The 13,491-nt window shown below is 40.5% G+C and overlaps 1 protein-coding gene across 7 annotated transcripts in view; it reads left to right on the top strand.

Annotated features, from left to right (window-relative positions):
* LOC126480967 (myosin heavy chain 95F) overlaps positions 1-13,491 on the top strand; it is a 390,816-nt gene that overhangs the window by 302,152 nt on the left and 75,173 nt on the right. For all 7 annotated transcript variants that reach the window (XM_050104401.1, XM_050104400.1, XM_050104395.1 and 4 more), the window contains 2 exons: positions 69-218; positions 2,367-2,626. In XM_050104401.1, coding sequence (XP_049960358.1) covers positions 69-218; positions 2,367-2,626 — 410 coding nt within the window. The remainder of the gene's footprint in view (positions 1-68; positions 219-2,366; positions 2,627-13,491) is intronic.

Here is a 13,491-nt window from a genome sequence, read left to right as displayed (position 1 = left end):
TGCCTGTTGTGTGGAAGAGAGCTGCAGATTTTAAATTAGTGTTCAATTTTTGTTATCATCGTTAACAGTATTTAAAGCAAGGATGCACCCAGTATTTTGTAAACAACACAACAGAGAAGAAACTGAACAACAGTCAAAAATCTCAGAGTCAAATTAAAAAGGGAGGCCTAAAGGATCCATTACTGGATGATGTGCAGGACTTCACTACCCTGGATCAGGTATGTTAATATTGTCTTTTCTAAATTCATGCATTTCATTAAAAGAGATTTTATCCCTGTATATCAAAACAGTACTCGTGGTTATTTCGTAAAAAATGTATACCTCTACCTCTGTGTGATAGACACCAGTCTCATGAAGTTCTAATTTAAATTAAAGTTGCAAACAATGAAACTAGCATGGGGGGGGGGGGGGGGGGGGAGGCGGTACGAGTTTCTTTTTATCACATGTTCTTTCCTTTGGAGGACAGATAGTGTTTTTGGGAGTGTTCTAAAATATATTTTCACAAGTACTACTCTCATGTGTGTATGCTGCATCACCAGCAATCAAGAGGTTAAGTGTCCTTTCTATTCATAGTTCAGGTCACAAATGTGAGATGTATTTACCTGGACAACAAAAACACATAAATTTGTTGTAATTTTGCTGTTACATGAATTTAATTGATCTGAAGAACTTCAGTTTTACAACTGAAGCAGTTTTTCCAAGAAAAGTCACTGGAAAGGCAATTCTCATGCCCCAGAAAGAGTTATTCGTATGCACAACTACACTCCTGGAAATTGAAATAAGAACACCATGAATTCATTGTCCCAGGAAGGGGAAACTTTATTGACACATTCCTGGGGTCAGATACATCACATGATCACACTGACAGAACCACAGGCACATAGACACAGGCAACAGAGCATGCACAATGTCGGCACTAGTACAGTGTATATCCACCTTTCGCAGCAATGCAGGCTGCTATTCTCCCATGGAGACGATCGTAGAGATGCTGGATGTAGTCCTGTGGAACGGCTTGCCATGCCATTTCCACCTGGCGCCTCAGTTGGACCAGCGTTCGTGCTGGACGTGCAGACCGCGTGAGACGACGCTTCATCCAGTCCCAAACATGCTCAATGGGGGACAGATCCGGAGATCTTGCTGGCCAGGGTAGTTGACTTACACCTTCCAGAGCACGTTGGGTGGCACGGGATACATGCGGACGTGCATTGTCCTGTTGGAACAGCAAGTTCCCTTGCCGATCTAGGAATGGTAGAACGATGGGTTCGATGACGGTTTGGATGTACCGTGCACTATTCAGTGTCCCCTCGACGATCACCAGTGGTGTACGGCCAGTGTAGGAGATCGCTCCCCACACCATGATGCCGGGTGTTGGCCCTGTGTGCCTCGGTCGTATGCAGTCCTGATTGTGGCGCTCACCTGCACGGCACCAAACACGCATATGACCATCATTGGCACCAAGGCAGAAGCGACTCTCATCGCTGAAGACGACACGTCTTCATTCGTCCCTCCATTCACGCCTGTCGCGACACCACTGGAGGCGGGCTGCACGATGTTGGGGTGTGAGCGGAAGACGGCCTAACGGTGTGCGGGACCGTAGCCCAGCTTCATGGAGACGGTTGCGAATGGTCCTCGCCGATACCCCAGGAGCAACAGTGTCCCTAATTTGCTGGGAAGTGGCGGTGCGGTCCCCTACGGCACTGCGTAGGATCCTACGGTCTTGGCGTGCATCCGTGCGTCGCTGCGGTCCGGTCCCAGGTCGACGGGCACGTGCACCTTCCGCCGACCACTGGCGACAACATCGATGTACTGTGGAGACCTCACGCCCCACGTGTTGAGCAATTCGGCGGTACGTCCACCCGGCCTCCCGCATGCCCACTATACGCCCTCGCTCAAAGTCCGTCAACTGCACATACGGTTCACGTCCACGCTGTCGCGGCATGCTACCAGTGTTAAAGACTGTGATGGAGCTCCGTATGCCACGGCAAACTGGCTGACACTGACGGCGGCGGTGCACAAATGCTGCGCAGCTAGCGCCATTCGACGGCCAACACCGCGGTTCCTGGTGTGTCCGCTGTGCCATGCGTGTGATCATTGCTTGTACAGCCCTATCGCAGTGTCCGGAGCAAGTATGGTGGGTCTGACACACCGGTGTCAATGTGTTCTTTTTCCCATTTCCAGGAGTGTATATACATGACTATGCGTAAGTATGAAAAGCTTGTTGTTCACAGGAAGATAAAAATGTGAAAGTGGTTTATTTTGTACGATCATGTTCTCTTTTGGACAATTACAGACATCATGCCTTCCATTACAAATTTTATATTTTGTATATTTACCTAAGTTGCATTTTTAATATTCTGTTGGTTTAGGCGTTATCTCGAATAGGTCTGGATGATGCAGAAAGGCTAAACATATATACAACAGTAGCATCAGTGCTCCATCTAGGAAATGTCTCTTTTGAAGAAAACCCAGAGGATACAAAAGGAGGCTGTAGGATCACTGCAGCATCAGAAAAATCACTAACAATAGCATCTAAATTGATGGGAATGGATCCAGAGGAACTTAGACAAGCCCTTGTTTCTAAAGTCATGCAGACCAGTCGTGGTGGCCTCAAAGGAACTGTTATAATGTGAGTTTTGCACTAATACGTACTATTAGTTCTTAATTTTCTGCAATAATATTTCAGTATAAATTGTGATAATTTCTATCTTCCTTTATTGTGCTTTTTAAATTGCACATTAGCTGTATTTACTGTTTAATATTGAACAGTTATAGTTTCTTCTAGTATGTACAAGTGATACAAACACAAGCTCTGTGGTAACTGTGAAACAAATAGCAATACAATATTTACATACTTTTGACGTTTTCACAAGTATAAATGTTCTCAGTTGTTTTCATGAATAATTTCTAAGTGCTAATGAATTTCATTTTTTTCCAAAGATGTCATAGTTAACTGTGGAAACTGTGTGTTCTGCTGTGCTTGAAGCTATCTAGGTATGCAGTACTTGTCATGATGAATTGCCATGCAAAGTAATGATTAGGATCTATGAGTGCCAATCAGAAAAATCTGTGCTGTAATAATGGAAACTTTTTAAAAAAAATAACAAACAAATGCAAACTTTCTACTAGTATCATCTGACAGTAACTATCTGTTGTTGTATTGTTCACTATATTTAAAAAAAAAAAATGTTGCCTGTTTCTGACATTTGTGGCAGTTTCAGTTTTTCCCATCATCATCTATGCATGTTATCACTTGTGTACAGCTGACAACTAACTCCAAATGTTGCATGTTAGAGCCGGTGTATGGCACATGCTCAAAATGGCTTCCCTGCAGTGCCTCTGTGAGTCATGAGCTCAACTTGATTTCCAGTGGCCTATTATAAATCATTATGGCACTATAACATAGTGAATGGGATATAAATAATGACTGAGAACATGGACCACAGCTCACCATTGTTAATAAGATGCTTAACCACAAATAGGCACCTAAAACACAGGGTATTTCAAAATAGTAAACCTTTCATTTAAGTGTTTCCAGTTTTCAACATAATGAAAAGAACAGTTGCTACTCACCATATAGTGGAGATGCTGTGATGCAGAAAGGCACAACAAAAAGACTGTCAAAAAGTTAGCTTTTGGTCGACAGGGTCTTTGTCAAAACACACACACACACACACACACACACACACACACACACACACACACACACACACACACACATGAAACGTACACACACATGATGACCACAGTCTCTAGTCAGACTGGCTCCAGCTGCCAGAGACTGTGGTCATATGTGTGTGTGTGTGTGTGTGTGTGTGTGTGTGTGTGTGTGTGTTTTGTCTATTTTTGACAAGTGCTGTGTTGGCCCAAAGCTAATTTTCTGACAGTGTTTTTATTGTACCTTTCTGAGACTCAGCATCTCTGCAATATGGTGACTAGCGACTATTCTTTTCATTATATTGTTACATTCCACCATGGATTTTCCATTGTTTGTATTTTCGGTTTTTAATTTTTAAACAGATACACCTGGTTAGAGATAAGCTTTTGTTTTGCACATTAATACTCCAGTTGTTATGGGGGTTATTTATCGGCTGTCGCTTTTGTTTTGAAGTTCAACTTGTGAAGTTGTACGCAAGTTTACGTAATTGAATTTTACAATTTTAATTGTGGTTTATTGAATAATTCGACTGTTTCATTTGAGCATGCCAAATATATTTGCAAATGCAGTATATGATGACATGGTATTAGTGCATGGGTTTTGTAATGGAAACACAGCTACTTGTGGAGAATATGGTAAACTGCTTCCTAACTGTGGAGTACCTGATTCAAGAGTGGTTATTGTGTTTCCACTAAACTGTGTGAGACTGATTCAGTGCTCAGAAGTCATGTCTCAACTGAATGTGCAAATGAACAGTGTGGATAAAGTAAAAGATTACTTAGACTGTACAATGTAGTCTTTCAACAAGCAAATAAAGAACTTCTTAGACATTGTAATGGCACTGGCCAGTGTAAGCACTCATTTGCATAATCATGCTGCTTGCGGTAAAATGCTAGAGCAGCATTTCACCACCACACCTTCCTCAATATGCTGGTATGACCACTCAGTTGATGACCAGTGGCATTACTAAAATCTTGGATGCTTCGGCAACATTGCGGCAAAGGGTCTATGTGACAGCTGAAGCGTCTGCTTAGCAGTGTGCCCAATCATTCATCCTGCCATCTAGAGGCATCAAATTGGTGATCTCTGAGGAGCAGGCTACTGCTGTGAGGCTGAAGAGACATTGTCACTCACCTGCCATTTGTGAAGCAGCTGTCTTTGTTTGCCTTCTTATGTAAACACTTGCCTTGGAGGTCAAGCCTCCACACTAACAGGTTCAACTGAGACCCTCTCAGCAACTAATCTGCTATTTGTCCACCATTGCCACTGCCAGCCAGACGTTAAGAGTGATATTCGTTCCCCGGTTTTCTGTGCTTCTGTCACTCACCAAGGTTGGTGCAGGCCACCAGCCCACATTGCTAGCAACTTAGCTGTGCCTGATCCCAGTGCCAGCATTTGACAGAGCTCTGCTTGGTATGCAAACCATGCAAAGTCGCTCCACTCCCAAGAAGCACTGAGATAAAAGTTTACATTTATTGACTAGTGTTATTGGCATTGTATAGGCTTACAGGATCATTTGTTTCCTTTTCCCTTTCAGACCTAAGTAAAATGTTATGCTTATTTATTTTGGTTTCTGATAGTGATAGATTTTGTGCAGGATTCCATCAGGTACTGGGGCAAGAAGGTTTGTACCCAGGAGGTAATCAAATGTATTAAACTGGATCAAACTGCTGAAATGTAAGCTGACAACTTAGTTTCACAGGGAATTAGGGAAGGGAACTGTCCCCTTCTATTTGTGTCTACCTGTCCTACATACTAGCATTGCTACATTAGTTAATCCTTTTGTGGTAGTTCAGGGATGGATATTCTGACTTTTCTGGATGACCTATATATGGCTGCAGAATAGCGGGTTGGAATCATGAGCAGTTGTTGAGTATGGCTTGATAACAGGAGATGCAAGGACATATGTTATGTACCATGAAAAGTTGTAGAATGCTCCCCTTGCATGCCTCGCAGGAAGGGTTGTTGGAATACTGTTGGGGGAAGAATACCCTTAGATACAGATAGTAACAGCTAAATGGTATAGCACAGAGAGAAAGGGAGTCCATAGAAAATTTTGGGGACAGAATTAAGAAATTAAATGTTGATACCTGTGAACTTAGGGGCAATGACAATGCCAACAAAGCCATTCTGCAGGATGCAGAGCAGAGGGCAGTAGGTCCAATCTTGCAGGGGTTGTCAGCTGAAGTTTCCCACAAGATATAGCAGAGTTTCCAAAGTCTTTAAATGAAGCTGTGGCAACTACAATGTCTTTGGCAGGAATAGATACAATGACCATATCCAGAGGGTGGTCTTATATGGTGAAGTGACATGTTATCGTTGTGGTCATTGTGGTCATGTTTGGCGCAACTTCAGGAAACCTCAGTGCAGGAAGTTGTTGTAAAATGGGTGAGCTGTTTACTCACTTCAGGAAACCTCGGTGCAGGAAGTTGTTGTAAAATGGGTGGGCTGTTTACTCTTTGCAATGGCAGAAACGGTAATCACATTTTGCATGTGTTTCATACAATCTCACCTAAGTAAAACACAATGCCTGTAACTACAGGGTAAGGGTCTGATGATCAATGGTACTAGTTGTAATGTACTGGGACCCTCTTTTCAACTGCCTGCAAACATAAACAGGAACCATGGTAGTGAACAATGCCTATTCATTACCTTACCTGCCTGACCTTCCATTAGAGATCCTGCCAAGCAAAAATCTCTCCTCTGTAAACACCACCTTAGATTCAATGCTTCTCTCCTTCCAAGAGTAAATGGTAGCTGGGCAAGATAATTGAATTGTGATGGAACAACTATTGGGACATATAAAGCAGTCCTGCAGAGAGCTTCAGCATTGACTTGTATTAGGAATGTCTATGTCAGCCAAACTCTGAGCCCTGATCTCAAAGGTCACTGTCTGTTACTGCCACAACCGTAGAGTCATCCAAATTCAGTCCTCACTGTCCTCCCACATATACCTACAGTGTCAGCAGACATGAAGAAATGGCATGATAGCTGGGAAAATTCCAGTATGTCTCTTTTATATGTAATAGCATGACCAATGTAAAAAAAAAGGAGTTCAAGACTTTGCAAAAAGTGTATCCACCATGAAATGTGTAGAATGCAGAAAAGTTTCAGATTTAATCACAGAGTGGGATTCAGATAGTTGTATTCTTCAAAGAAGGGTAGAATGTAACAGTGATGGCTGGTCGCATTGTTTCACCACTGCACATGCTTTGGCACACTGGCATGATCACTCTGTTGATGATCAGTGGTGTTACCAAAATCCGGGATACTTTACCAATATTGCAGTAAGGGGTCTATGTGTGACAGTTGAGGGTCAGCTTATCAACACTGTGATCCTGACACATATATATAGTGGCTGTCCAGGTGGCTATAGGTATCAAATTGATGACTGCTGTGAAGTGGCCTACTGTCATGTGGCTGAGAAGCAACACTGCTCACCCTCCATCCACTGAAGCAGTCATCTCCTTTCGCCATCCTATGGGGCCACATGTCTTGGGAGTCCAGTGTCTGTACCAGTGGGCCAAGAGATGAAAAGAAATCCTAACAGCCACCAATCTGCTGGGCAGCCACCATCACTAGTCACTGCCTGCCAGAGATTGAAGCTATGTTTATTCCCCAGATATCTATGCATCTGTCACTAACCAAGGCTGGGGCAGGCCTCCACCCCCTACCTGCTAGTAGCTCTGTTGTGCTTGATTGCAGCTCCAGCACCTGATGCAGCTCCACCTGGAGTGCCTACTGTACAAGCTCATCCCACTGCTGAGACACACTGAGCATGGCAATCATAGGTGTATACGTGACAATGATTCACTGCTGGCCCTAAGGATTTGATGCCTCTCCCCCACCTGTTATAGACTAGATTGAATAAATAAATCCACTGATACCAAACTGAACATAACTGGATTGGCCCTCATTTACCCACTGGAGAACCCCAAGCCCCAAGTACTGGTGCCCCACATACAATAATATGTTGTTGTTGTTGTTGTGGTCCTCAGTTCTGAGACTGGTTTGATGCAGCTCTCCATGCTAGTCTATCCTGTGCAATCTTCATCATCTCCCAGTACCTACTGCAACCTACATCCTTTTGAATCTGCTTAGTGTATTCATCTCTTGGTTTCCCTCTATGATTTTTACCCTCCACACTGCCCTCCAATACTAAATTGGTGATCCCTTGATGCCTCAGAACATGTCCTACCAACCGATCCCTTCTTCTAGTCAAGTTGTGCCACAAACTTCTCTTCTCCTCAATCCTATTCAATACCTCCTCATTAGTTATGTGATCTACCCATCTAATCTTCAGCATTATTCTGTAGCACCACGTTTCAAAAGCTTCTATTCTCTTCTTGTCTAAACTATTTATTGTCCATGCTTCACTTCCATACATGGCCACACTCCATACAAATACTTTCAGAAATGACTTCCTGGCACTTAAATATGGTGGATATTAATTGTACATGGCCTCTTTGGTTGTAATTTACAGCATATTCAATACCTTCAAGAAATAGATGAAGGTAGACAATTGGAATTTTGTTGTTGGCTAATTTCCGATTGCCAAGTAGTCCCATGAATACTGTTTATTGATGAAATCACTTTCACTCATTATAGTACTATGGTACTAATACATTTGTAGAGTGTATGCAGAATAACATGGCCAAAAGATGTGCAGTCTGCTGGACAAGCATGGGGAAAGTGGTATGGTATTGGTAGGGGTTGTGGGCAGGCAGTCAGTGCGCTGTAGGGAAATGTCTAGCACTGGAGGGGAACTGCTGTTCTAAACCTAAGCCTATGCTCACATTTTTTGTAAATGTTAAGTGGACCATCAAATTGAATGAAAACTTTACGAACAAAAAGTCAGAAGTTGAAAATATTTTTAATAATCATTTTCTAAATGTTGTGGATATAGTAGGATCCAGGTGTTCATTAGAAGATGCTAGGCTGTTAATGGAAGAGGCCATACCTATGCAATTTGGTACAATTGAAATCTCACCCACTTCTCCCTCTGAAATTAGGAAAATAATAAACTTGCTTAAAAGCAAAAACTCACATGGAATTGATGGCATTTCCAGCAAAATACTAAAAGCTTGTTCTCAACAGATAAGTAAGATTCTCAGTCACCTGTGTAATAGCTCTCTGGAACAGGGCATTTTCACTGATAGATTGAAATATGCTATTGTTATACCTTTGCATAAAAAGGGGGATAGATCTGATGTCAACAATTACTGTCCAATCTCCCTTCTAACAGCTTTATCCAAAATTTTTGAGGAAGTAATGTATTCAAGAGTAGCTTCACATATCTGTAAAAATGAAGTACTAACAAAATGTCAGTTTGGTTTCCAGAAAGGTTTTTCAACAGAAAATGCCATATATGCTTTCACCAGTCAAATTTTGAATGATATGAATAACCAAACACCATCCATTGGGATTTTTTGTGATCTCTCAAAGGCTTTTGGTTGTGTAAATCATGAAATTCTGTTAGACAAGCTCAAGTATTGTGGCATGAGTGGGACAGTGCACAAATGGTTTAATTCGTACCTAACTGGAAGAGTGCAGAAAGTTGAAATAAGTAGTTCTCATAACATGCAAAGATCAGCACATTCCTCAAACTGGGGAACTATCAAGAATGGGGTTCCACAAGGGTCAGTCTTGGGTCCTTTGTTGTTCTTATTATATATTAATGACTTGCCATTCTATACTCATGAAGAGGCAAAGTTAGTTCTCTTTGCTGATGATACAAGTATAGTAATCACACCTGACAAACAAGAATTAACTGATGAAATTGTCAATACTGTCTTTCAGAAAATTACTAAGTGGTTCCTTGTAAATGGACTCTCACTGAATTTTGATAAGACACAGTACATACAGTTCCGTACAGTGAATGGTATGACGCCATTAATAAATATAGACCTTAATCAGAAGCATATAGCTAAGGCAGAATATTCCAAATTTTTAGGTGTGTCCATTGATGAGAGATTAAATTGGAAGAAACACATTGATGATCTGCTGAAACGTTTGAGTTCAGCTACTTATGCAATAAGGGTCATTGCAAATTTTGGTGATAAACATCTTAGTAAATTAGCTTACTACGCCTATTTTCACTCATTGCTTTCATATGGCATCATATTTTGGGGTAATTCATCACTGAGGAATAAAGTATTTATTGCACAAAAGCGTGTAATCAGAATAATAGCTGGAGTCCACCCAAGATCATCCTGCAGACATTTATTTAAGGATCTAGGGATATTCACAGTAGCTTTCTTATGAAATTTGTTATTAACAACCAAACCCAATTCAAAAGTAATAGCAGTGTGCATAACTACAATACTAGGAGAAAGGATGATCTTCACTATTCAAGATTAAATCTAACTTTGGCGCCGAAAGGGGTGAATTATACTGGCACTAAAGTCTTTGGTCACTTACCAAATAGTATCAAAAGTCTGACAGATAACCAACAAGTATTTAAGAAGAAATTAAAAGAATTTCTGAATGACAACTCCTTCTACTCCATAGAGGAATTTTTAGATATAAATTAAGAAAAAAAAAAATAAAATAAGAAAATAAAAATAAAAATAAAAAATAAAGAAAAACAAGAAAACACAAAAAAATAAAGTTGTTATACTAACTTAAGTATGTTGTTAAAATAACCTAATTATGTCATGTATTGGAAAATTCGACTCGTTCCACATCATTACGAAATATCGTATTCATGATCCATGGAACTTGTATTAATCTAATCTAATCTCTAATCTAATCTACTCTCTCCACACCTGCACTAGCATGGTGAACATCCAAAATGATCTACTATAACCTCTGCTTTGGTTAGTACCTAAAAAGAATTCTGCTGAAAATGCAGAAAAAACAGCAATTTATTTTTGCCTCATTTGTTAACCATTTATAACTTTCAGAGAAGCATCATGTGCGGTGAATTTTGAGTATAGCGTATATATCTCTTGTTACTGTGTTAAAATTTGCCTCTTTTCCAAAACACAACAGAATTTACACAATGTCACCTCATTAACATGTTGTGCAGGTGCAGTTCCCACAGAATTCTGAAACAATGGTTTATTAAGTATATTAACTGAGGACAGGTAAGGTAAATAGCTTATGAAGAAGCACACCATTGATACCAAAATAAATGTGTAATGTCTTCGCTTATTATGTTGTTCAAAAATCCACAGCATTTCTTGTTTCAACAACTATTGATGGCCCCTAAAAATTCCATTATTTCATTGAAAAAGTCTGTATTTAGTGGAATAACATGGTAGATAAATAAGTTTTGTGCAATAAGCTTATGGCAAAATACTCTCCTCTTTGCATGCTATCTTTTGCCAAAATGTTGTTTCAATATCTCAAAGCATTTATAAGGTATGAGGAATGTTATGGGTATTTCGTTTTTTCTTTATTGCTGTTGCACGTTACTGCAAATGAGTACACTATGTAAAAGAAATTTTCTCAAATTTGGTGACAGATAGACCTCCACCCAAATCTAAATAAAAATTCAATATGTTCAGTGAATCACATACACACAACATATAATGTAATATCCACCAAATGCAAAATCTTAGCTACTCTTATTTTTCATATAAACATTTTTGAATTTCGTGCAGTGCCTTAATTAAACACCATATTACAATACCTGTGACAAGTAAATTATGATATTTACATCATTGGAAGTTGACATATTAAGTTATAAGTAATACAAAAATGATTAATTTCTTTGCCAATTACTTTCTGTAAAATCATTTGAGAAAGATTACAGGATGTGGATCTCATTTCTCTTAGTGCAGCACATTGCTAACCAGCCAAAAGCATGCAGACAATGTCGACCTCCCCTTGCAAACAAACGAATAAACTTGTCCAGTGCTTTGGACACATACCAGACAATATATTCTGCATGGACTGCAGCTCACATTAGTTTTCCAATGAAAACCCACATCTCTTTGTCAAAACACATTTTCAGGAATGATTCTCTGTAAATGTGTGGTCTGGTGTGATAGGCAATTAATTGATTGGAGCTTTTGTGTTACCATGTCATCTTACAGGGCCCTGTCATTTAGACTTTCTGGAAAATGAGCTTCCGGCATCAATGAAAGAAGTTCCTTTGAATGCAACGATGAGTATGTTCTTCCAGTGTGCCAGGGTCCCTGCACATTCTGGCACTCGTTCAGACATAATTTAATTCTGACATTCCTTGGAACATAGATTGGCAGATATGGTCACATTTCTTAGCCACCATGTTCCCCACACCTTGCAACTTTAGATTTCTGCCTGTAGGGTTGGAGGAAAGGTGACATTTAAATATAAAAGGTAAACACAAGAGACAAATTGATCATTTGGATTATGAATAGGGCTGCCATAATAAAATAACACTCAAACAACCTCAGAGCAGCTGTGGTGTTTTGAAGAGAATTTGGAAGTGCGTTGATATTGGAGGTGGAATTTTTGAAAATCAGCTTTGAAGTTAATCATTTGCCTTCGCTTAACAAATTCTGTGAGTATTTGTTTAGGTTACATTCTCCAGCTATATGTTTGTAACCAGTACAAATTGGACACATGTTATATTGAATATTTCACTGAAATAAGTGATTAGCTCTCTGGATTCACATTTGGGAGGATGATGGTTCAAATCTGTGTCCATCCATCCAGATTTAGTTTTCCCATGGTTCCCCTAGATCACTCCAGGCAAATGCCAAGGTGGTTCTTTGAAAGGGCACAGCCTATTTCCTTCCCCATCCTTGAAAACATTCAGAACTTTTGCTCTGTCTCTAATGAGCTCAGTCTCGATGGGATGTTAAACACTAATCTTCCTCTCTTCTATATACCTACCAACTAAAATATCTACTATTCATTCTGAAACACCCTGTATAGTGATACTTACAAGCCTTTGAAATCATATTCTTCTTCAGAATAGGATGAGTGGAATTGGGAAAACTGCAAAAGTGAGGGATGTGGTTTTAGAAGGGATGAGGAGGAGTGGTATGAGGACAACATGTGATATCAGAATGCAGGGATGACTCCTAGAGGTAACAGAAAACAGTTGTAATTTTTTTTAGTCTTTCCTGGCTGTCTGTTGACATTTTGAGGTGTTGAGTATTCTACTGAATATCAGCGTCATTCATGCACATATTTCTACAACATGACTCATTATCTTCATCAGTTGCTACCTAAGACTGCTCGTTGAGTGAAGCAGGTCCAGTATTGTGCCTGTGGCCTTCCCCCTCCATGGTCCATTTCAGGCATTCCATCTGTAGTCTGCTCCTGCTATAAGGATTGTTAGGTCCTCCTTTGGTCCAGTGTGCCAGGCTGAGTGCTGGCATTCCATCTTCGGTTCTGCAGCTGCCCCCATTGCATTTTCAGCAACTCCAGTGCAGGATCCCAGGCTCTATTGAGTCTGTACTCAGTGTCTTGATCATGAGGTTGTCCATCACCTATATTTCTATGCTCTCTTATATCACTGTCCTAGTATCTGAAAGTCTGTGCCAGAACCCTCATTTCATGATAGTTCATGGAGTGATGTAGTTCGAGACAGTGCTTGGTAATGGTTGATTTAGTTCCCTGTTTTAATCTTAATCGGGAGTCACTCTTATGCTCTTTGCGTTAAACTATGTACCACTTAGGTTTTAATCACAGAGTGAGTGTCCTCCATCCGCTGCACCTTCTTACTTGTGCGGTCAAACTTCGAAGACTGGCACACTGAGTCAATTTTCCTGGTGCACTCCACTAGAGACAAAGAGGCAGTGACCTAGTTGGAGTCTTCACCAGCTAAGGAGGCTACCATATACTTTTGGAGGTGTAAAAGTTACTGGCTACTGCACCTGGCCTGTGGTACATACTTC

This window comes from Schistocerca serialis, chromosome 5 (genome assembly GCF_023864345.2).
Source record: "Schistocerca serialis cubense isolate TAMUIC-IGC-003099 chromosome 5, iqSchSeri2.2, whole genome shotgun sequence".
In the NCBI taxonomy this organism is placed as follows: Eukaryota; Metazoa; Arthropoda; class Insecta; order Orthoptera; family Acrididae; genus Schistocerca; species Schistocerca serialis.
Note: the sequence above shows the minus strand (reverse complement) of the source record. Positions and strands in the feature narration are given on the sequence as shown.